This window comes from Sciurus carolinensis, chromosome 16 (genome assembly GCF_902686445.1).
Source record: "Sciurus carolinensis chromosome 16, mSciCar1.2, whole genome shotgun sequence".
NCBI lineage: Eukaryota > Metazoa > Chordata > Mammalia > Rodentia > Sciuridae > Sciurus > Sciurus carolinensis.
Genome location: NC_062228.1, coordinates 66,387,844 through 66,411,791, shown reverse-complemented (window position 1 = coordinate 66,411,791; position 23,948 = coordinate 66,387,844). Strand labels below are relative to the sequence as shown.

General features: G+C 53.7%; 3 protein-coding genes and 1 non-coding gene across 7 annotated transcripts; 1 reads left to right on the top strand and 3 right to left on the bottom strand.

Annotated features, from left to right (window-relative positions):
* Window positions 1-523: 523 nt before the first annotated feature.
* Chmp2a (charged multivesicular body protein 2A) lies at window positions 524-4,061 on the bottom strand. 2 transcript variants are annotated; one of them, XM_047528400.1, is made up of 6 exons: window positions 3,507-4,061; window positions 2,752-2,943; window positions 1,188-1,367; window positions 977-1,107; window positions 827-888; window positions 524-741 (listed from the first exon to the last, which is right to left on the bottom strand). In XM_047528400.1, the coding sequence occupies exons 1-6, from the start codon at window positions 3,720-3,722 to the stop codon at window positions 614-616; spliced, it is 909 nt and encodes a 302-aa protein (XP_047384356.1). In that variant the 5' UTR covers window positions 3,723-4,061; the 3' UTR covers window positions 524-613. The 2 variants fall into 2 exon arrangements, with proteins under 2 accessions (XP_047384356.1, XP_047384357.1); XM_047528401.1 differs by having other exon boundaries at window positions 2,752-2,965; window positions 3,507-3,624.
* A 169-nt stretch (window positions 4,062-4,230) lies between these two features.
* On the bottom strand, window positions 4,231-7,417 carry Ube2m (ubiquitin conjugating enzyme E2 M). The gene is made up of 6 exons (XM_047528405.1): window positions 6,793-7,417; window positions 5,556-5,650; window positions 5,409-5,447; window positions 5,204-5,307; window positions 4,836-4,899; window positions 4,231-4,748 (listed from the first exon to the last, which is right to left on the bottom strand). Exons 1-6 carry the CDS (start codon window positions 6,899-6,901, stop codon window positions 4,608-4,610), a joined length of 552 nt encoding a protein of 183 aa, XP_047384361.1. The 5' UTR covers window positions 6,902-7,417; the 3' UTR covers window positions 4,231-4,607.
* A 1,077-nt stretch (window positions 7,418-8,494) lies between these two features.
* Mzf1 (myeloid zinc finger 1) lies at window positions 8,495-22,234 on the bottom strand. Of its 3 annotated transcripts, XM_047528326.1 has the most exons (7): window positions 21,823-22,234; window positions 19,888-20,323; window positions 19,274-19,457; window positions 18,346-18,416; window positions 18,114-18,234; window positions 11,431-12,693; window positions 8,495-8,864 (listed from the first exon to the last, which is right to left on the bottom strand). In XM_047528326.1, exons 2-7 carry the CDS (start codon window positions 20,281-20,283, stop codon window positions 8,758-8,760), a joined length of 2,142 nt encoding a protein of 713 aa, XP_047384282.1. In that variant the 5' UTR covers window positions 20,284-20,323; window positions 21,823-22,234; the 3' UTR covers window positions 8,495-8,757. The 3 variants fall into 3 exon arrangements, with proteins under 3 accessions (XP_047384282.1, XP_047384280.1, XP_047384281.1); XM_047528324.1 differs by lacking the exon at window positions 8,495-8,864 and having other exon boundaries at window positions 11,024-12,693; XM_047528325.1 differs by lacking the exon at window positions 8,495-8,864 and having other exon boundaries at window positions 11,024-12,660.
* Window positions 15,190-15,293, top strand: LOC124967646 (small nucleolar RNA U13). Its single transcript, XR_007105568.1, has one exon. It is a non-coding gene; the product is annotated as a small nucleolar RNA U13 (small nucleolar RNA).
* Window positions 22,235-23,948: the final 1,714 nt, after the last annotated feature.

The window sequence follows — 23,948 nt, the reverse complement described above, 5'->3', positions numbered from 1 at the left end:
CAGCTTACCTGAACTAGGAGTGGGGAAGAACACTCCTCTTAGGCCTTTTCTGGAACTGTGGAGGTCATACAGGATGGTGGAAGTACACACTAGAGGTTGTCAAGGGCCATAGGCCTCATGGCAGCCTACTTCTGAGTACTTTGGAGTGTGGTTCCACAGCAGACCTAGTGTGTTAAGACTTCAGTTTGTCCAGATTCTTTCTCTTGCTTAGCCTCTTGACCTCAGTTCATCTGTCCTGACTCAAGCTACTCTTGGGGTGCTATCTAGCCCCTTATCCCTGTAAGCCAGGATTGTCCTTGGGTTCTCATCAAGCCAATTTTCAGTCAAACCTTGTTGGGTGTTAACAGTGTTTAGGGAGTGTACCATTGGGTTAGAGACAGCAAACAGTGGAGCAGGACACACAGGTCCCAAATCCCTGAGTGCCAGGTTGGTTGCTTGTCCAGCCTTGTCCCAAACCCCAACCAATATGGAATGTGGGCCCCAAGGACACCGGCCTGGCCCCATGTGAGGCTACTCTCACAGGTTTGGGAAGAAGTGTCCAATTTTATTGCAGAGGGGGCATGGTAAAACCCTGGGTATCTGTTCCCCCACATCCTCCATGGCAGTAGGGTGGTCAGTCCCTCCTTAGGTTCTTGAGTCTCTCTTCCAGATCTGCATCTGCATCAGCCAGGGCTGAGGCTGTGGCCTCTGCCTTCTTCCCACCAGCAGCCACACTAAGTGAGCCTCCAGTGGAGGGGAGGTCTGAAGAAGGGAAGAGTTAGGGTTTTAGAGTAGGGAGAACAGTCAAGGACTATGGGTGGGGAATCAGAGGGTTTGGTGCACTCACTTGAGAGCTCATCCGTCAGGCTTAGTCCCAGCTCATCCAGGACCTGGGACACAACAGCATCACTACAGAAGAGGAGGAACTTGTTGAGAGCCATGCATGGGTTGAGGACCAGGGAATCACCCCCACCTTACCATCCAGTTTTCCCCACACCTCTCCTCTTCATCCTCCTCGTCCCCCATGGCATCATCAATGGCATCATTCATCATCTCCTCCTTCATGTCCATGATCTCTGCCTGCCGCTCAAACTCCATCATGATCTTCTGGATCTGGGGCAGTTTCAGCTGGAAGTGGGTAGGATGAGTTTGGTCCCTGAGGGTGAGGAGGGGTGGGCTGGGGTGGAAAGGGGAATTGGGAGAGATACCTGTCTGTTCATGGTGCCCATGGCCTTGGTGACACCCTTCATGGCTTGTGCCATTGAGTTGTTGGACTTCAGTGTCTGTATCTTGAGGGACACAGCTTGGATGTTGGCCCGCATCAATACAAACTTGCGCACATAGCGCCGGGTCCGCACCAGGTCTTTTGCCATGATGCGCACAGCATCCTGAAGAATATAGCATCAAAAATGAGGCCATAAAATTACACTTGGTTTCCTCTTGATCTTTTTTCTTTTTCTACCAGGGATTTAAACCCAGGGGCCCTTTACCACTGAGCTATATCCCTAGCCCTTTCTAATTTTTTTTTTTTTAATTTGTAGTTTTTTTTTATTGGTGCCTCTTTAAGCATTATTTAGAGAGAGGGTCTCACTAAATTGCTGAGGATGGCATTTAACTTGCAATCTTCCTGCCTCACCCTCCTGAGTTGCTGGAATTACAGGCATGTGCTACCGTGCCCATCTTAATCCTCTATCTTGAGCTACCACTTGCTAAACTTTGTAAGTTCATCCTAATCCCTAAGTGGTAGAAGGCAGGCCTAGGCTCACTTCTAATTGGTCAGACACCTTTTGTTGGCTTCTAACCCCAGTCTACACAAAGAATCTGCCTCAGGGCTGGGGAAGAAGCCCTTGTAGAGTGCTTGCCTTCTAGCGCGCACACAGCTTGGATTCCTACCCCATAACCTGCATAACCAAGTGCAGTGGCACATATGTGTAATCCCAGCAAATAAAGAGGCTGAGGCAGGAGGACTGCAAGTTTGAGGCCAGCTGCAGCAATTTGGCAAGACTGTCTCAAAGGACTGGGGATGTATGTAGCTCAGTAATTCAGTGCCCCTGGATTCAATTTCCAGTACAAAACAAAACAAAACAAAAATCCCTGCAGTGCAGACTATGTCCTGAAATATACAAAGTCAAACATGGTGGTGCACATCTGTTATCCCAGTGACTAAGAAGGTTGAGGCTAAAAGAATACAAGTTTCAGACCAGACCTAGCAACTTAGCAAGACCCTGACTCAAAACGTTCACCTCTGGGTTTGATCCCAAGAAACACAAAACTAAACCCAAAATTAGAAACCTATCCAAGGATCAGATGTTTGGAAGACCAAGCATCTTCACTGTGCATCCCAGGAAATGGCACCTCTTTGGTCTGGCTGCTCAGAAAGTCGCCCCTCAAAGGCTCTGCCTCCCTTCTTGTTGCTTTCCCTAGGAGTTGACTCCCTCTTTTGGCCAAAGGTCATTCTTGTGGTCAACCCTTCACAGAGCTACAATTCTGAGCAGTCTTGCCCCAGTGCGCTAAGGCTCTCCAATGGCTGCTGGATGCACTCCCTTGTCATATCTTTAGACCCACTCCCATCATTCAAGCTTTGGCTCTGACAGCACTTCCATAGAGAAGACTTTTCCAGATTCCCAAACTAGAGAAGCCCTGTACATCTTTTCCTCAGCAATCCTCAAAGGACTTGTCATCTGGTGTCCTGTCTTGTTCACTGTCATCACAACAGTATCAGACTAAGATGGCACCTTGCCCCGTGTCCCAGCCCTGATTACTGGTACTTACCATCTGGCCCTGCTTGGCCATCTTTTTGATGTCTGCAATGATTTTCTTCTCCTGGGTCTCTAGTTTCTGTCGCTCTCTGTCCAGTTCCCGCATGGCGCGGTTCAGGGCCCGCTGGTTCTGCCGCAGTAGCTCCTCTGGTGTCTTCCGGCGCCCAAACAACAGGTCCATGGTGGTTGGAGCCCGCTGGCAGGCCTGGGACAGATGTGAGGCCTAGCTGTAGGGTGTGGGGCCCAGAAGGAGAGTGCGAGGCAACAGGCTCACACAGGGGGATCAGCGAGGACAGGAGGTGTGCAAAGGGCTGGGGGCTTCAGGGTAGCTCTCGGACGGTCCCAGCCCCTTCGCCTTTCCCCACGATTTTAGGGTGTGGAAGTTTGGCCACCCTTTCCGGAGCCAGGGGTGTGGCCCTAGAGTTTTGAAAGGGTATGCTGGGATAAGTAAGACCCTGAGTGCCAAGGAGAGGTCAGGATGGGAGAAGGTCCTGAATGCCAAGAACCAGGTGGATATGGGAGCTCTGAGGGTGGGGCAATGACATCAGGACCGGGTCCCCGATCGCTGAGAGAATTCGGAGGGCGGCCAGAGGCACTGACACCCTGCACACCCAGGACATGAAGGAGATTGGGACGCACTGTACACCGAGAACTGGGTCTGGGAATGTCGGGGCCCCGGCGCAACGAGGGCGAGTCGGTGTTGGGGTCCCCCCGATGCCTCGTACGCCGCCACCTGCCGGGACCGGCGGCCCAGCAGTGGCCACTCACCGGAGCTGGGACGGGGACTTGCTTCCGCTTCCGGGTCACGCGCCTCTTGCTCGGATCCCTGGCGTACCCACCAACGAAGGCCTCTCGGTTCTGTCGCCTCCGCCGCCGCCGTTTCCGGATTAAACGACTTGACGTCACAGGCCCCACCCACACCCGGAATGCTGGGTAGTAGCTGGCGCGCACGCGCAGTGGGATTAGCCCTGCGCTCAAGCGCATGCGCACCAGCTCTCGTGTCTCTGCCAGAGGTCCGAGGGCGTTCCCTGGGTCGGAGTCCCGCCCTAGTGATCCGAGCCAGGGCGCGGGTCCTGTCTGCAGCCGAGTGGTACATCTTTGGGTGCCTTCAGCCTAGACATTCTGGAGGGTCCCCGTGCCACCGCTTAGGGCACAGTTCATCCGTGCAACCCTGACTTCTGCCTGAGGCCTTGGACAGCGCCAAACGGGAGCCCCCTCCGTGTCCCGCACATGGTAAAAAGGGGCAAAGCTGGAGATGCTACGCGCTGGCGGGTGCCAGGAAGCCACATATTAGAGTCCTGCATTCTTCACCCTAGAGCCAGCGTAATCCCACCCAATCCAAGACTATCCCAGGTACCAGCCAGTTTGTATGAGGGTGACCAAATGCCACCTCACTGGCTACCATCCACTTTCCAATGCCCTCACCCCCTTCAGACCCCCTGAAGGACCTTACCTGCCCCTCCCATCCCACAGAAGGAAGAGGCAGAGGCCATGCAGTAACATTCCCCTTTAATAGCCTGGTGGGACCTCCAGTGGTGGAGGGGTGGGTTGCCTAGGCCAAGTTACCCAGGCCCCTTGCCCACCCACCCCACAGCCCAGAGTAGGGGGCTGGACAGCACCCAGCGGGGGGCTAGACAAGCCAATTCATTTCCCATCGCTGAGCAGGTCGGGGGGGAGGCAGCTCCGACCATAATCACGAGGTGGTTAAAAAAAAAAAATAACTAGGGGCAGGTAGCAGAGAGGGGAGGCAAGGCCAAGGCAGAGGATTCCCCCACCGGTTGCCCCCACCCCTCACCCTGTGGCCCCCAATAAATATTTGCAGGGGATGCCTGGGCTGGTGGCCCTGGCGGGGGCAGGAATATGCCAACCCTATTTCAGGCAGCGCTCAAAATAGGTGGAGCCGATGTAGCCACCTCTCATGGAGCGCTGCACATTCTGCTCAAACAGCCGGCGGTTGTTCTGCAGGACTTCCGCAGCCTCCTTGTTCAGTGGGTCTTCAGGGTTGGGCTCCTGTGGCCAGTACAAGTGGGGGTCAACAGGCCAGAGAGGAAGAAAGCCAACCTCCCCCCCATTCCCCAAATGCCTAGCTCTACTCACCAAGAAGAGATACTGCAGGCCATAAATTATGGAGTTTATCGTAAGGACTGGCTTCCAGTCCTCTCTGTGGGCAGAGAGCATCACAGTCAGAGGTTGGTGAGTGGGAGGCTGCTACAGGCTCTGGTGGTACTGAACAGGTCAGGGCCAGGGCAAGGAGGAGTGAGGACTTGAGAAACTAGGGGGAGGGGCAGGTAGCAGGACAGGCCATGGAGAAAGTCAGGGTTGGGCCATTAAAAAGATGACTTGGAGATAAAGGGACAGAGGGATGCAGAACACAAGGGAAGAAGAGGGACAGGGAGTATGCAGGAGGCTGTGAGAGGAATTGGCAGGCAGGGCTGGGAAAGGAAGTAGAGGGCCCGTGCCCTCACCTGAGGATGTTGAGGCAGACGTTGCCCTCGAGGTCAATGTTGGGGTGATAAACCATCGTCTCACACTTCACCTTGGGGGGATCATGTGGGTAACCCTGGCCCACCTGGCTCCAGGAAAAGAAAAGGGAGGTGGGTAGGTGCCTGGCAGGGTCTCAGATGCTGCCTCCTCAGTCCATGTAGCTACCTCTGCCCATTTGGGACTCACCTTAAAACTGAACACAAACTTCCCACTCTTGTAGAAGCCCTGGGAGGGAAAAGAGAAGGTGGTAGGGCCCCATCCTGCAGAGCCAAGGTCCCCCTTCTCTTGCTCTGTTCTTAGGAGTCTGGCCAGTACAAGTGGGACCACACTTACCTCATCAGGACAGATAACCAGCTTGAAGTTGAGGAGGTCGTCAGGGTCTGAGAAGCTGATGTCACAGGTCTTGGGCAGGTTCAGCTCGTTTATGTCTGCATTTGGGCAGCAGAGAAAGAGGCCAGAGAGAGGGAGAAGAAGGAAGAAAGAGGCACGTGAGAGAAAGGAGGGACCTCTGGACAGGTGTCAGAAGAGCCCTGATGGATTCATCACTGACCTCTGTGGGCTCTGTCATGGGCTATGCTCCACACCTCACCTCTAACCCATTCCATATTCTCTGCTCTCTGTTCCAGTCTCCAGGTGGGCTCTTCTGGATACACAGCACACTCCAAATATGCATCTTTAACTGTCCCACTTCCTGGGCCAAGGTGAACCCTAATTCTACTAAATCCACAGTCCCAAGTACCCCCAACTCAGTTCCCAAGTGACTCCACTCTCATGTGGCCCATATTCTCAAAGCCCTGGCGTCTAACAGCCTCTGAACATCCTAACCACAGGCTCCTCCCCCAGTCGCTGCTTGCACTCTCCAGTGTTCACCCATGCACCCAAACTCAAGGACCCATACCCTAAATCATTTCCTCTGCATCAAACACCCCTCTCTCCTCATCTCAAACTCAGGTTCCCATCTGACCCTCACACTCTCAAGTCCTCACCTTCACACTCCCTCTGACTCTTGAGATTCCCAGGATGATAGCCTAAATTTCCCCTCTTTAGTCTCCGACACCTACTATCACTTCCAGCTCCACCTGTCACCACAAACCCCAAAGTGCTCTCTAACCCCCAAACCCATGAGTCTGGGGCCCTTTTCTGACTCAGATTCCCTATGATCCCAGCATAAAACACTAAACCGTCTCTCACTCCTTTCCCCAGGTCTCCGTGCCCACTATCCCTCTGGACCTTCAGCCCAAGCCCAAGTTCCGGTCTGAACTCCAGACTCCGGAGCCCCCGCACCCCCACCCAAAACTCAGATTCCAGGGCCCTGATACTAGACGTCGGGCCTTCGGAACATCCCAAGCCCCCGCTACCGGATGCCTTACGTGACCCTCCCCGGTGGCCGCCTTACCCCGACTCCCCTTTCGGCATCGGTCCTCAGTCCTGACCTCCGACACTCCACATCCGCGGCCCACCATCCCTGGCCCTCGGTGATCGCATTTCCCCATTCCTGACTCCCTCATTACCCGACCCCAGGCCTTGTCCTCCGACCCCCCGGCCCCAACCCCCATCTCCCGACCAATACCCTTCTGGATCCGCAGCTGCGCCGCCGACGCCTTCTTGCTGCTGCCCTTGGTGCCGCCGGCCGACTCCTCCTCCTTCTTCTGCTGCTTCAGCGAGAACAGCTTGATCATCCTGCCGCCGCCGCCGCTGCCGCTGCCGCGGGGCCCGGGACCCCGGCCACCCGGCCCCCCGCCGCCGTCCGCGCCGCTTCCGCTCCTCGGACCCGCTGCCGCGGCCTCCTCCGCTGCTGCTGCTGCCGCCGCCCGCCCGGCCTGCCGCGCTGCTCCGCGCCCACCGCGCGGCCCGCCTCGGCTCCCGTAGTCCGGCTCTGGCCTGGCTCAGCGCCTCGGTCTCGCTCGGTTGCGCTCGGGCAGACTCGGCTATTCTCGGGCCCGTTCGGCCCCGCCCCACCTTCTCCCGGCCGCTCCCTCCTCCCCCTTGCCCGCTCAGGTCTTCCGAGGCCCAGCTGCAGCTGCAGATGCCAGGCTTCCAGGTCCTGCGGGTCACCGCTTATTCGCTCCCCCCGCAAGGGATTGCGGCTCGGGATGGAAGGAGGAAGCGGCAGCCACGGTGGCGGTAGCCGTGTACCGGAGGAGGCTCGGCTTCCGCGGTAGCCACGGCTTTGGCGCGGAGGTTGGCAACGGCCTCCGGCGCCCACGGCTTCGGATATTTCCGCCGCCTGCCCGCTTCGGCTCTTGTTGCCGGGCCTGCGCTGTGCGCCTGCGCAGCTCCTGCAGCCTTCGTTGCTCAGCGATGGGGTTTGGGGTTCGGGCTTTTTCGGCTAGGCTCGGGTATTTCCGTTCGTGAAGGTGACGATTCCGCGGTCCCGGACTCACTTCCTGGGACCCTCGTTCGGCCGGACAGGAAGTGATGCTTGTCGCCATCTTTGAGTGGGGCAGGTGCTTTCCCCTTGGGTCTCCGTGGGTCCACTTAATTTTGCATTCAAGCGGTGCGCAACAGGAGTGGATCAGAGTAGATCCTTGCCCCCAGAGGTCACAGACAAAAACAGAACCTGGGCGAGGCCAGGGGCATTACTCAGAGGGTGCAGGGTCGAGCACCCTCAGTATCCTAAGGCAAATCCAAAGATTCCCCTCTCGGAAATTCGATTGAGGTAAACTAACAGAAAACTCGTACTGTTCGGAGACTGAGGCAGGAGGGATCAAAGTTATGGCCCAGTTTGGGCGACATAGCGACACCCTGTCTCTTAAGCAAACTTGTATCGTGCCACAGAGTGGTGAGCACCGTGGAGGCTTACAGTCCAGGGTGGACACTGGGGGATGGGACACTCTCGGCTCGCCGGGGACCGGCAGAGGTTCACCGCCGCCTCGGTACCGCCCCACGGCTCTCGGGTTCCTTGTGGGCATGGTCACCTCGGACCCAATCACAGCTCAGCCTGCTTCGGAGGGCGGGAGGAAATGGCGCCCGGCTAGTCAGCGACTTCCGGCCGTCACCAAGGAAACCCGGTGGCGCCGCCTGGGGGATGTCAGGCCTGTGTGCTCCTTGGCCCTCCACCGCCTGACAGCACGATCCTGCCGAACCGACCCGCAGCCCTCACCTCAGTGGAGTCGCTCCCCCAGCCCTCTGGTTGACCCAGTCAAACACCCTCAGCATCCTTTTTTGCCTTTGCCTTGAGAGTTGAGTGTTGGAGAGCTTGGGGGGCACGAATGGACGCTCGGACAGCTTGGGTTTGGTGCCAGCAGGACTTCTACTCTGTCTCAGCTTCCTCAGGCTTCTCATGGCTGGTTTTGGGACTCAGAAGGCCCCTCCAGACTCAGTATTTCTCTCTTCCTCTTCCTTTCCCTCTCTCTCTCCCCTATTCTCCTTTCATATTCACCATTGTTAGCCACCCTGCTGTCTGCTGATTATTTTCAAAGAGACCATTTCCTCACAAGAGTTGGTCTGAGTCTCTGGGTGGTTCTTATTGGCCAGCCTGGTTCATGTGATCATCCTCCAATTAGTTGTTGAAGCATATCTACTGATGACCTACCTAGTAATGGTGTATAGTCTCGGAGAAAGATGATGCTGAATTAGCCAAAGCTGGACTTGTATGGTCTCTAACTTCGCGTCTCACCATCCAGTGGAGGGCCATCAATCCTGCAACAACATGGGAAGAATGCTATCCTAGGGTCCAGACCAGGGAGAAGGGGATGGTTGAACTGAAGCCAGGATCTGGGCTGTGTGTGCAACTTTGGGTGTTACTGTAGCTTCTGGGAGCTTGGAAGACAAGTCTCTTGGAGAAGGGGCAGGAGTGGGCAGGAGCAGGCAGGGAAGGGAGGCTGTAGGTTCCTAGGTCAGAATGAACAGGCTCGGCAGTGCTGAGGAGTGGAGAAGGAGGTGGGATGGGGGGCTGGGGTGAAACTAACTGCATGGATGCAGCACTGACAGGAGCAGTGCTGGGCTTGTGAGTGAACAGTGTGGCCAGCTGCTGACGCAGGAACAGGCAGGCCAGGCATTTTATCACTGTTCCCACTGGCTAGGGCTTTTTGGACTTCTTTCCCAGATTGTTCTTATGGCTGTGGCTGTGTGGAGCTGAGCTGTTCTGTTCTGGCCCTCGGCCCTGCTGACAGTATGGCAGCATTTGCCTGCGCAGGGTCCAGTCATAACTCTTTGGATCTGAATTCTGCCCATGGTCTTTGGTTGTTGGAGGGGACAGTTAGTGTCCTTATAGGGACAGGTGATGCCTCATTGTGTCATAAGAGTGGCCTCTGGTTCGGGTTAGCTTATACGCTTTCCCTGAGGCCAGGGTCCCAGTTTTGAAGGTCAAGATGACTTAGGGTAGCAGGGAAAAGTAGAGCTATGCCCCTGTAAAGGCTTGGACACATAGGCCTCAAGCTCGTGTTCCCAGAAATCCATGCCAAAGCCAGGCTGACACATGCCCAGAGTGAGACCATGACTGGGACTTAGGCATAAACTGGATCATGCTGCAACATGTCACCTGCACCCAAGGCACCCACCAGTGGGGGTGTCGGGGAGGGGCTCTGTCAAGGGCTTGGCCAATGAGTTGGCTAGGGCAAGAGGCAATGGCACAAGGTATTGGAGTGTCAGGTCTGAAGACTGCAGGGTTCTGAATGTGCACCTTCAGTGTCTGTCCCTATCATGAAAACTGCTGTCAGCTACATTTTCTGTGACTTGCCACTGAATGCACATTTTATTTCTCTTACCCTCCCTCCTTCCCTTTGGGTTGAACCCAAGGCTGTGTGCATGCTAGGCAAATGGTCTACTACTGGGCTACATCCCCAGTCCCCACTGAATGCATTCCTGATCGGTGCTTTCCAGTGTTGGGGAGCCTTGTGGGGCTGTGCACAGGACCAAAGTGGGAGGAACCACTCCTGTGGCTGGAGTGATTGGAACATTATCACCAGAGGATGGAGGAACTGGCCCTGGGCCTATAGTCTGTGCTTTCCACACTAGGTGGAGTCCCTCCCACAGAATTCTCCACTCAGTACTATGGTTGTAAACATGGGAATAGGTAAATTTTGAAACATCTGAATTTCAGGGTAAAACTTTCTGGCTTTCAAATCTAGGAAAGGGCTTCCAAAGTATAAAGGAATCTCAGAAATGTGTCCTCAGGTAGGATCTGGCCTGCCAATTGCTAATTTTGCTGCATCTGATAATCCTGGGTGTACAGGTGTCACACATCACAGTCCAGGCTCATTGCCACCCACCAAGGGAGCTGGGTGTGTGGCAATGAGCCCTGGTGAACCCTAGCAGGATGAATCCTGGGCTGATAGCTGTCAGAAGTGCTGGGACTCCACTCGGGAGTCTGAGAAGGCCACAAGGACCACCTCTCCTTGAGCCTGACTACCTTCTACAGTCACCATCAATCACTTCATACCTGTTAGCAGCTCTGTTAAAACATTTGCTGTGGCTGTCCTGGCCCAGACCCTGTTGGACGATCAGGCATTGTATGGTAGATGCGTACAGAGAACATTTTCTCCTCTGTGGGTCTGGGAGATTAAGAGCTACTACCCATGGTCACTCTGCCTGACCTGCTGCTGGGTGTTCCCACTGTGTAGCCAGAGGCACTGTGCAGGGGCTATCCCACAGGAGGCGCCTGCCTTGGGAGCCACCTCAGGAATAGGGGAGGCATGGCCTTTACAGGAGCATGCAGAGGCAGCAGGAGTGTACCAGCACAGGAGTGGAGGTGAGCAGAGAGGGATGCACAGGTGCAGAGGTACTGAATGGGCAGACCAATGGCTGTCTACTGTTTATTATTTATTTATTTGGTACTGGGGATTAAACTCAGGGGCTCTTTACCACTGAACTACATCCCCAGCCCTCAGGCAGGCCTTGAACTTGATCCTACTGCCTCCTCCCAACTAGCTAGATTACAGGTGTGCACCATCATGCCGGCAGCCCACTTTTTCTTAAGCACCTACTGGCGGCCAGGCCCTGGTCGGGCCTTGTTGCTCCTATGCCACCGCTGGCCTCACAACAGCCCTGTGAGGTATGTGTTTTCCTAGGCAGTGAGTGTGTGGCTGGAGCTACTCAGCGCTGTGGACCCGCTGGTGCTGGATGAGCTTGGTGCTTTGGTGGAAGCGCCGGCCGCAGTCCTGGCAAGCAAAGGGCTTCTCTCGCCGGTGGGTGCGAAGGTGCTGCGTGAGTGTGGGCCGCTGGCGGAAGGCCTTGCCACACTCGGGGCACGCGTAGGGCCGCTCACCTGTGTGGATGCGTCGGTGCTGGGTGAGGTTGGCGTGCTGCCGGAAGCTCTGGCCACACTCAGGGCAGGCAAAGGGCCGCTCGCCCGTGTGGATTCGCTGGTGCTCGGTAAGCCGTGAGACTTGCGTGAAACCCAGGCCGCATTCACCGCAGTGGTAGGGCTTCTCGCCAGTGTGTGTCCTCTGGTGGCGAGTGAGCTTGAGTCGCTGGCTGAAGCGCTGGCCACACTCCGGACAGGCAAAGGGCTTCTCACCAGTGTGCACACGCAAGTGCTGTGTGAGCGTGGGCCTCTGGCGGAAAGTTTTGCCGCACTCGGCGCATGCGAAGGGCCGCTCTCCAGTGTGGATGCGCCGATGCTGCGTGAGGTTGGAGCGCTGCCGGAAGCTCTGACCGCACTCAGCGCAGGCAAAGGGTCGCTCGCCACTGTGCACGCGCCGGTGCTGCAGCAGTACCGAGCGGCGCCCAAAGCGCTCGCCGCATTCTACGCAGCCGAAGGACTTGTCACCTGTGTGTACCGCCTGGTGCTCTAGCAGCACCGCGCGGTGTGTGAAGCTCTCGCAGCACTCACTGCATGGGAAAGGACCTGGGGGTTCTGGTGCGCCAAGAGGGGCAGGGGGCGCAGAGCCTGGGCCTGGGGGGTCGCCGTGGATGCGCTGGTGTTGCAGCAGGTTGGAGCGCTGCCGGAAGCTCTGGCCGCACTCAGCACAGCGAAAGGGCTGCTCCCCAGTGTGAACTCGCCGGTGCTCCTCCAGCCGTGCGCTGCGCAAGAAGCCCTGGCCACAGTCACAGCACACGAATGGCCGCTCCTCGGTGTGCGTGAGTTGGTGGCGCAGCAGGTGTGAGCTGCGGCTAAAGCTGCGGCCACACTCGCCACACACAAATGGCCGCTCGCCCGTGTGGATCTTCTGGTGCCTCAGCAGGTTGCTGCGCTGGCTGAACACCTTATCGCACACATCGCAACGGCCGCCCCGCACTGCCCCGGCCCCAGTGCTGGGGCGGCCTCGGCCCCGGCTGCGGCCCCTTGGGGCGCGCCAGCGGGCAGCGACTAGCGCAGGTCCCATGCCAGGACGGAGATCCTCTGGGGTGGGGTCTAGCTCACTTCCCTGGTCGCTGGGGAGCACAACTGCATGCACGAAGCCACCTTCGCGGGAGGGCGGGTCCATTCGGCTGGAGAGGCCGGCCACACCCAAATCCCAGGGGAGGTGGAGGTGGGTGCTCATAGTACCTGGCTCTGTGGAGATACCATCCATCTGGAACGTAAACCCTGCACGGGGCGGGGGGGGGGGGGGGATCCACTCATTTGTGAGAGTGTCCTCTCTGCCCAAACCCATTTCAGCCCTGGGTACCCCGTGTGAACTAGAGAAGAGGCTTGAAACAGACCAAAGAAGCAGGCAGGTGACAAGGTGGAAGCAGGGATTCTATCTGTGTAGGTTCCCCGAGGTGACAACAGGACAGAGGCCAGAATAAGAAGAGACTGGGCTATGTGAAAAGGCTTTCCAGGCTTGACTTAAGCAGGAAAAAAAAAAAAAAAAAAAAAAAAAAAAAAAAAAAGAAAAGCTTGGTTCTGGAAGGGCCCTAGGGCAACAGTGGGGCAGGCAGCCCTTGCACTGTCTAGGTAGACAGTAATGGGCTCTTCCATGTAGAGACTGGGAGGAGCCAACCGGAAAGGATGGGAGACCTGGCAGGGAAGCTCCTGAACTTTGGTCTGGGGATTGTATGTGTCTGGCTTGAATTGTCTGTGGCACACAGGAGAAAGAGACTTCATGCATGCTTTGGTGAAACGTGAGCGTGGAGTATACACAGGGCATACAGAGCCCTGTGCCTGTATTTGATGAACACAGGCCTGTCTTATGGAGGAGAGAAGTAGGTCCCAGCCAGGGTGTGAACAATCCAGGGATAAGAGACTGAGTGAGGGAGGAGGTGTCAGCAAAGGCAACTGAGAGGCGTGGGCTGGATAAAGGGGAAGCTGGAGGTTAAATTAAGAAGACAGAGTGGTGAGCATTAGAGTGTGTGATGGAAAACTAGTAAGCCCTCAAATAAGCATCAGAGAGATTAGAATGCATCAAAGGAAATCAGCAAAAACCAATACAGAGTCAAAACAAACTGAAAAACTCTTCAGAGGCAAAAGGCTAATAAACTTCCTCAGTAAAGAGCTTCAATAAATCAACAAGAAAGACTAATGACTTGACAGACATATGGTCAAGGAATGTGAATAATAAACCCCATAAGACATGTAGTATCCCCCACAAAAAATGCACAGTAGGGCTGAATTCATCCACCATTCCCACATTCTCAATGCAGGAACTCAAGAGTTCATATGCACGACTGGTGAGTCACTGAAAAAATGCACCAAAACAGCAAATGTCCCACACTTTGCCCTAGTAATTCTACTTTTAGACAGTTCTCCAACAGTTGCGTTCCTGCCTGTGCTAAATTACCTATGTACAAGGTTTTTCAGAGTTAAAATGAAAAACAGCTCAAAGGAATGCTGGTAAGAACCTGGATGGACAAAGAATGGTGTGTCCAGTGAGCCACAGTGGGGTTCTATGTGTTATTCAAAGACCTAGGGTGCCCCCTGCTGTTTGTTGAAGTGGGCAATGCCAAGTGTGGAATAGGTGGAAATAAGCTATTTGCGATTTTTTGCTTTTCTTTCTTCCCATTCCCTCTTCTGTGCTAGGGATTGAACCCAGGGGCTCTTTACCAGTGAGCTACATCTCCAGACCTTTCTGAGATAGGGTTCTCCTAAATTACCCAGGCTGGCCTTGAACTTGAAATCTTCCTGCCTCAGCCTCCCAAGTCAGCGGGATTACAGGTGTGTCCCACCATGACTGGCCATGTGTGTTTAATTTTTTTTCTTTTTCCCTCATGTGTTTTAAAGAAGGAAAGTGAGCATGTGCCTGTACAATCATGTGTTGCTTAACTGTTTCTCAGAATGGTTCTGAGAAAAGTATTGTTTAAGTGATTTTGTTGTGTGAATATCAGTGATGTTAAAAGGCAATATAATCTGTGTGTGTGTGTGTGTGTGTGTGTGTACTGAACCCAGCGTATCATGTATGCTAAGCACATGCTCTATCACTGAGCTACTTCCCTAACTCCAGTAAGCAATATAGCCTTATAAGATCACTGGATTTGTGGTTCAGGTAGCCCAAAACATCATTATGTGGCACGTGACTATATATGTGTTTGCTCCTTGGCATACAGAAACTTTCTGGAAGGACACATAAGAAACTGGTAATGTTGGCTCTTGGGGAGCAGTCCTCTGTATGCTCTCTTGGACCTTTTGAATTTTCTAATATGTGAATGCATTAACTACTCAAAATATTCTCATGATGATAAGACCCAAGGAAAAAAAGGAAAAGGAAAAGAAAAAGAACTCTCTGGCTGCCAAAAGGGGCACAGTGGGGGGACAAGGGAAGCAGCTGAGAGGCCTGAGAGGAGTACCAAAGAGGCCACAAGGAATCCGTGGCTGAAGCTAAGAGTTGGTTGTCTGCAGGCACTGCTGCTGGAGAATGGGCTACAAAGAAGGAACTAGCCAGGAGTCTGAGGCAGCGCTGAGACAGTCCCAGACAAGAGAGACTGTGAATTAGGAGAAAGAGGTTTGAGCAAGAAGAAGTGGTCAGCCATGCAGCACAGTCCAGCACTAGGTAGAGCAGCTAAAGGCTGGAGCAGCAGAAATGGCATGTGCTGTATGCTATTTTCTTCTCCAATGTCCAAAAATACAGACAAAATGAAAGAAGGGCTTTAAAACTATTTTGGGAAGAGTCTTTTGTGGTTCATAAACGTGTTGATTGGGTTTTCATGCCATTGTATGAGATATGCCTCCTTCAAACATAGTTATGATGTTGGCCTATTTCCCATCTGGCATGGAAAAAAAATATCTTGGGCAGTACTGAAGCAAGAAAGGGAGTTGGTGAGATTCAGGAATCAAGAGCCTGGTTTAGCTGGGCATAGTGGTGTACCCTGTGGTCCCAACTAGTTGGGAGGCTGAGGCAGGAGTATTGCTGGAGCCCAGAGTTTGAGGTTAGCCTGGGCAATATAGTGTGACTTTTTAAAAATGAAATGAAACACCCTGGTGTGGTCAACTCTAAAGAAGCCCTAAGGCTGTGGAGACCTTTGGACTGAAGCCAGGCTTCATCATGCAGCTGGCTTGTGGATATGGGCTGGGTTAGTTGTCTACTCACCAACCTGGCCAGGAATAGCTGCTTGCTTTTGGCTGGGCTGCAGGCAGAGGTGTTTGAATGGTCCAGGTCCCAGGTGATCCTTCTACTTCAAGGTTATGATGGGCCTTTTAGCAGCCCCTCACCTAGGATGATGCTTAAAGTTGGGGAAACAAGAAGCTCAGAGGGAAGGCCAACCAGTGGGAGAACTCACACCTGAGGAAACAGCTAACTGGCCTGTTTGGAAAGGATACTATGAGTATTTCCAAATCCTCAAAAGGAGGGATCAGCATCCATGAAACAAGGATATTAGGAATAAAGAGTGAGTTATAATCCTTATTTATTGGTTTGCTTTTTGATACTGGGGATTGAACCCAGGGGTGCTTAACCTGAGCCACATCCCCAGATATTTATTATTATTTTTTAATTTTGAGACAGGGTCTCACTGAATTGCTGAAGGTCTTGCCAAGTTGCTGAGGATGGCCTCAAACTTTTGATCCTCCTGCCTCAGCCTCTGAAGTTGCTGGGATTATAGGCGTACCCAGCTAGAATCCTAATTGATAAAAAGCAACAGCAGAAACTGGGCACAGTGGTGCATGCCTTTAATTCCAGTGACTAAGGAGGCTGAGTCAGGAAGATCCCAAGTTCAAGGCCAGTCTTGGCAACCTAATGAGACCCTGTTTCAAAATAAAAAACAACAAAGAGCTGGGTGTGTAGCTTAGTGGTACAGCATCCCTGGGTTCAATTTCCAGTGCTGGAAAAAAAGAAAAGAGTACAAGAAAGTTCTTTTTGTTTTAGCTTTATTTACCCCTCTTTGGTACTAGGGATTGAAGCCAGGGCACTTAACCCTTAAGCTACATCCCCAGTCCTTTTTTACCTTTTATTTAGAGAAAGGGTCTTGCTGAGTTGCTAAGTGCCTCACTAAGTTGCTGAGGCTGGCTTTGAACCTGCGATCCTCCTGCCTCAGTTTCTTTCTTTTTTTTTTTTTTTTTTTAATTTTTGAGATGGGGCCTTGCTAAGTTGTCCAGGCTGCCCTCAAACTTGCAGTCCTCCTGTCTTAGTTTCTGAGTTGCTAGGATCACAGGCACGTGCCACCACTGTGCCTGCCTATTTTAGCTTTTTTTTTTTTAAAGACATAAAGTCCAAGAGAGATGTAAACAAACAAACATTTGACATTTTCTGCTCTGGAAAGATAGGCAAATGGTAACTGCAGCAGACTGGAAAAGCTAGTGGTGGGAAAAATAATATGTTGAGAAAAACCAAACTGGTCTCCAAAGAAGCTTCTAAAAGTTCTGGAGTTGGAGATACCAGGTTCTTCTGGCTGCAGGCGAAGGAGTGGGATACCAGTCATGCTGCTGCTGTGGGCTGTCTGCACAGATTCTGGGCCAACAGCGTGCACTGCCATGACTGTTTCCTGGATCCTTCTCGCATCCTGGCATGAGGCTGTGTTGGAGGTGGGAGGACCACACTAAGACAGGCAGGAGGATGAAGTGCTAAGACGTTATCATCTCCAGCAGCACTGCAAGCAGGGGGATGAATGAGGACTCAGGAAGAAACCAAGGATGCTAACAGCAGGGAGTGGCCCAACCAGACTGTCCTGTGGATCTCTCAATGCATCTACTCATATTCCTGACACATAATCATATCCCCAAGAAGTGGCTCTTCTTAGGGAGTAAGCCCCCCATCCCTCCCAGCCCCTTGAAAACTTTTTTAGTTGTAGAAGGATACAATACCTGGATCGAAGCCAGTGCCAAATGCTCTACCACTGAGCCACAACCCCAGCCTCCCTCCCAGCCCTGCCTGCTACAACCCATAAGCCCCTCACCCTTTTGCTCAGAGCTGCTAGCTAAATCTGTGTTCTCCCTATCTTAAATGTAAGCAAACAATTTGGAAGGGAAAGAGACCATACTGGTAAAAGAAAGTTTTAAAAAACAAGTTATTGTCCTCACAGAAATAAAGAAAGATGTGACAACTGATGGAACAATAGGTAGCCACTAAAATCGCAACAGAATATCTGGAAGATATAAGTAAGAAAATTTCACAAATAAAGCAGAAGGGCAAAGGGATGGAAAACTGGAGTGAAGAGATAAGAAAATCACACAAGGAAGTACGCCAAGAAAGAGGGATTGGGTAGGCTCCTGGTGTGTCCTTGCTGGATCCCTGTACTGTGCAAAGGTCCCTCCTGTCCTGTCTGCTAACCTGCTCTCTTCCCTGTTGCTGGAGCAGCAGGAGGCAAGCCTTGAGTCTGGAGATCATCTAGGATGCCAGGACTAGGAGATGTGGGTGTGGGAACACACGCTGAGGCTCCATCTCAGCAGGTTTTGTGATTTTAAGGAGCAGAAGTTGGAAGAGCTGTGGGGTCAGTGAGGGCAGAAGATGTAGAGCAGGTTGAACACTGGAAAGGATAGTCTAGAGAATGGGGAGGGGGAACACTGGAGAAGGCTGTCTGAGTATGGCCAGGGGTGGGGCTGATGGATATAGTGGACCATGAGGAGGACCCAGCCCCACCATGTCCTGTCTCACTCACCTGGCGAAAAGATGCCCTCAGCTTCATCATGCCACAGAGCCCCAGGGTGCTCCCTCCATGAGGACCCTTCAGGCCCAGTCTCACTGCGAGGAGAGGCATGGTCCAGCGCTGTCCCATAGGCCTGAAACCACAGTGGTCACTGCTCACCTGTGCCCAGCTTGGAGAGGGACCTGACACCCACCCCCTGAGGCTTCTAGGGCAGGGAATGGGTCATGTCCTGTGTAGGGCTCACCTGAGCCTCCTTAGGTAGGAGGGTGGGTGCAGCCTTTTGGGCAGCAGGTAGAGGCTCAGACTGCAGGAACTCTAGGAAGAAAGAGTAGGTCAGGTAGCCCAAGGGATTTCCCACCCTACTGCCCTTCTTGCAGGTGCCAGGATTCAGGCAGGGGAGGGCCTGTGCATGGGCTTGGGTTAGGGAGCGGGGGGCAGCTGAGTGCCTGCTTGTGAGTGGGATGAGGCAGGGAACCCTAGAAAACCAGTGGTGAAGCCACAGTGGGATAAAGCGGGCTAGGTCTGTGACTGTCCCCCTGTGTGAGCCAGGGGCAGAATGGTCATGTGTATGTGTGTGAATGTGTATGTGAGGGGCTGTACAAGGTCCACAGAGGAATGGTGGACTGGGGATAGCTGGCTCAGGTACCCTCCTTGGGAGGTGAATGGGAGGGCACATCCTTAGCAATGCAGGGTCTTTCCTCAGCAGCAGCACCCGCCTACACACCAGCCTGCTCCCCAGCCACCAGTGGCTATCCCTCAGTGGACCTCATGGGGAGTGAATCCATATATCTCTTTTTTTTGTTTGTTTGTTTTTTTTTTTTTTTTTTTGGTACTGGGGATCGAACTCAGGGCCTTGTACTTGTGAGGCAAGCACTCTACCAGCTGAGCTATCTCCCCAGCCCTCCATATATCTCTTACACAGGGAAACCCTAAAAGTCTGCTGCATCTGGGAGACAGCTGTGGAAATGCAGCTATGGCAGTCAAGCTTGGCTTGCTGGACAGCAACAATGCTGGCTGTGCTGGAGGGGAACTTGGCTGGTGGCAGTCGGGGCCAATGGCACATGGGAACCATTCCATCTAGGAGGGACCTGGCCAAGTGGACTTCAGACGGCTAGGCCAGGAAACCCCTTCCCCCTCACCCAGTCAGCCTTGCCCACCCTGCCTGGCCTCACCTGGATCCTCTGTAACCTCTGGCTCCTCTTTCACTTGAAGGCCCAGCGGCAACTCCTGCACTGCCCTGGGGGGCATCTCAGGCCCAGGCTCTGGAGGTTCAGGCTTGGTTTGAGGTAGAGGCTGGAAACTGGGGGGCTCCGTCTTCTCTGACAGGACCTCCTGGCCCTGCACCTTGACTGTGACCTGGGGAGATGTCCCCATCAAGCAAAGTGGGACTGGGCACAACCTGGAGTTCATGGGCACACACTCCATTGCAGAACCCCCAGAGATCTTTCTAGTCAGATCTACTGACTAGGTCCTCTAGGGTCCTACCTCCCCTGGACCTGAGCAGGGAGGAAAAGCACAATCTACAGGTGCTTGTATTATACTCAGGGCTGCCTGGTACCCTCCCTCTCTCCCCTTGCCCTATAGCCCACATATCTACGTGATGCAGGACTCCAGGTGATGTTGGAATGAACTGGTGAGAACACACCCTGTCCTGAGCAGCCTCACACAGGTGGCCACTACCTTACCACAAAGGGTTGTGGGGTCTGACCAAGCACAGCACCCCTAAAATGAGGCAGAGCTGGACAATGCTCCAGCTCTGACCCTCCATTCAGGGTCACCGACTCACCCATCTCCGAGGCCCGCCCAGTTCCCAGCGAAGCCTGTCGACCAAGGCGGCGGCCTCTTCGGGGTTACCTGGCCGCTGTTCCTGTACATGGGCCTGGATCTCAGGGGGCAGTGCACCCAGGAACTGTTCCAGCACTAAGAGCTCCAACATCTGCTCCTTGGAGTGCACTTCTGGCTGTAGCCATTGGCGACACAGCTCACGGAGCTGGGCCAGGGCCTCTCGTGGACCCATTGCCTCCTCATAGCGGAAGCAGCGGAAGCGCAGGTGTGCAGCCTCAGGGCCTGGGTCCCACAGGGTAGCTTCCCCTTCCTCCTCAGAGTCCTCTAACTTCACCATGACAGGTTCCTCGTCTTCTGGGGGTATGTGGCCTGGGGAGCCCAGCACAGTGGGTCTCATCAGGAGCACCAGGTCACGTCTCCCAGGCCAGTATCTGTCCCTAGGGAAGTAACAGGATGAACTTGGAGAAATGACAGTGGACACTTATTGAGTACCTATGGTATACTGTGCTGTTTGATCCTCAGACCTGTTCCACCTGGAAGGCAGATGAGGAAACTGAGGTACAACAGGCAGGTCACTCTCCAGGTACCTGTTGGGCTGGGAGCCCTGATGAGTCACTTGTTCCCCAGGACTTCTCTCTAGCTGGGTCTGTGCAGAAGCTTTGGTAGCCCACCTCTTCCAAAAACAGCCTGCTTTTTAGGCCTAAAAGATACCCCTCTCTAACCAACCCTGCCTTTCTCCTTTTCTTTTAGTGTTGGTACTGGGGATTCAACCCAGGGTTGCTCACTGACCTACCCCCCAGCCCCCCTTTTTTTTTTTTTTGAGAAAGGGTCTTGATAAGTTGCTAAGACTGGCCTTGAACTTGCAATCCTGTTCTCTTAGCTTCTGAAGTCATTGGGATTTCAGGTGTGCACCACTGTGCCCAGATAACCCTGTTCTTCTTCTAAACAAGCAACCCATTCCTGCCTGCAGCTCTCCCTCTACGTGGTGGATGGTGTCTATGCCACCTACCACCTAGGCATCAACACCACTACTTTCTACTCTACTTGACCCAAAGCCAGCCCCTCACTGTATTGTCTGCTCTCTCACCTCAGTCTCTCTCATATTTGGCCCCTCACTAGGGTCCCCAACATCATACTCCTCCTGGTTTGGTTCCAGGTGGCAGCCTTGCTCCACCTGGTCCCCTGGCTCAACCTATTCAGTCATTGTGTGGAATGGCTCCCAGGCACCACCCTTCCCCTATTCAGCTCTATCACCAGAGCCCAACTCAGCATGGCAGGCAGATCAGCACCCTGATTTAAGTGGGGCTGGGAGATGATTGGGGAACTTCTTAAGGCCCACAAAAGCTCCCAGGCCACCAGACCAGGAGCATGCAAGGAAGGTCCAAGATTCTGACTTCAGGTCGCTGTGCCTCTCTGAACCGCAGTTTTCCCCATCTGCAAACGAGGCTGGCCTCCCCGCTCCAGATGCTCCTTTTGCAGTTGGGGCTTTGTGAAAATCTGAGTTTATTAACGGGCTGTTGTCCCAGTCATCCCGTGGGTGGTACAGATTTTGAGGGCCGCCTTATCCCGTGGGTCAAATCTCGGCTTCTTAAAAGTTCCAAGTAAACCTGAAACCCTGAAATAAACTTGGGTCTTCTTGGAGCCGGTAAGTCCCTGGGGAGGCTCCGGAAATACATTTCCCAGCAGTCTAAGCGGGCAACATCCGCTCTGGGGTGCCAAGGCAGGTCCTGGCGCCGCCATGGCAACCGGGAGCGAGGGCTCCCAGAGCCTGTCACAGTGAACGGTGATTGACAGGCCTCAGCGCAGGGGCCGCCCAGGGGGTGCTCGGATGCCTGCCCTGCACTCCCTGTCACGGTAGATATCTAGAACCCCCGAGACCATGCCCCGCCCCGTCTCCTCCCGAGCCTTGCAGGTTGAGAAGCCCCACCCCCCTCACCTCAGCGCTCTGCGGGCCGCTCCGCGCTCCTGAGCATGCGCAGTCGCCGTCCTCCCCGTCTTCGGCGAGACTACGTCTCCCAGAATGCTCCGCGCACAGCGCGAGCCCTCCTCGCCCTTCCTCCACCCTCGCCCGGATTTCTACTCCCTCTTCCCGTCCCCTGGGGATAGTGGTGGCAGCAGTAATGAAGTCGCACTCCTGGTCGTCTCTTCCCACACTCTCCGCCTCGAATCCAGGCGTCCGGCCTCCGTTGACGTGCGTAAGCTTCTCGGGGGGCAACGAACGGCGGTACCGCCCTCCAGATCGCGCATGCCCCCCACCACATTTTCGTCAATTCTCTGTGGGTCCTCCCGGGATTTGCAGGGTTCTGCACCAATCACGGCCCTCACTAGGACGCCGTCAGCCTCACCGTTTCCATGGCAACCCTCTGCCGGGAGGGGCTCCCCTCCCCCACCTCGCAGACCTCGGAATGGGGAGAGGCTCAGCGCGGTGCTTTCTGGGGGATGTAGTCGGCAGGGCCTCTGTGTGCGCGTGCGCAGCGCCATGAGGCGCTTTTGTACTCTTGGATGGTGGGTGGGTTATCCATGGTAACCAGGGATACACCTGGCCGTCTCCAGGGCAACAGCCAGAGCGGCGTGCGTTTGAAAGGCCTTAGGGCTGGTGGGATGAGGATGTAGGAGGGGACTGGGGCCGGGATATGACGAGAGTGAGGAGAGACAGACACAAAGACGCGCGGGAACAGGGAAGGGAGACCCAGAGACTGCGAGGACAGATGCTCGACTTGAGGAGAGACAGTGGAAGTAAGTGAACAGCAACATGGGTATGAGTAAAAGAGGAATTTCTCCTAATTGGAGAGGGTCAGAGAATCAGGGCCTGGGAGACAGTGCGTCAGAACAGTTAGCACCAGGTTGAATGATCAGAAAAGGATGGAGGTAAGAGAGACAGGGAGACAAAGAGACAAGGGCAGACCGTGAGAAACACGCTCACCTGTCCCAACCCAAGAATGGCCTAAGAGACACAAGCATAGCAAAAAGCGACAATCGTGCAAGATCAGTATCTGGGGAAGCAGGCACACCCCAGAGCTGGTACAATCAGCATTTTATCCCCCAGAGCGCAAGGTTCTTCCTCACAGTTCCTCAGTGTTGAGTACTATGGGGTGCACAATCTTCCCGAACTTTGCCTAAATTACACCTTTAAAGAAATACACTTTTAGTCCTTCTTCCCACCTTCCTTTGTTCTCTAATTGGGGGAAGGCCTTTCTAGGATATGCACCTATGAAGTTTATCTTTATTGGTCAGGCATGCCCCTTTCTTGACATCTCCGGTTTGTCAAGGGGCTATGAATTTTTCACTCTGGTGTTAACATGCTTGTTAATTTTCCATTCTACTGTCCCCTCCAGCTGTCTTACATCCCAATGTAAACATTTTAGGCTAAATACTATATTCTGAAAATGGACCACTGAACGTTCTCTTTGTCACACCCACATGCTAGGGAAGGGGTGAGAAACAGGGATTGAAATCAGATTCCATGCAGTTATGACATTTGTCAAAACGAACTCAACTACCTAAATAAATATCATGCTCCAAAAATAAAGTGCAGACATGACATCCAGACTCAAGAGATGTACAGGAGTACAGAGCAAACAAGAAGGAAGAAAGGGACAGAAATTAGAGATACAGTAAGATGGATTGACAGTTTTCAAAGACTGGGAAAAAGATGATAGCAAGTCAGGTGCTGTGGAAGACTGAGGCAGGAGGATCACAAGTTCAAGGCCAGCCTCAGCAATTCAGAGAGGGCCTAAGCAGTTTAGGGAGACCCTGTATCAAAATAGGAAATAAGAAGGGCTGTGGATGTAGCTCAGTGGGTAAAGAGCACCTGGGTTCAATCCCTGGTACAAAAAAAAAAAGAGAGAGACAAAAAGACAACTGGGAGCCCTAAGTTCCCTAGCATTAACTGCTTAGCCCACTTTCAGAAATCTGACTCCCTAGACACAACAACCCTTCACATAACTCTTTTGGTAAAGGTCTAGAGGTTGTTCATTAGAGACTAACTTGTAAAAAGCTGAAAGACTGCAAATGCTTTCTGTCCTGTGTATCCCAGGGTAGGTCACTAAGCAGTTTTGTGTC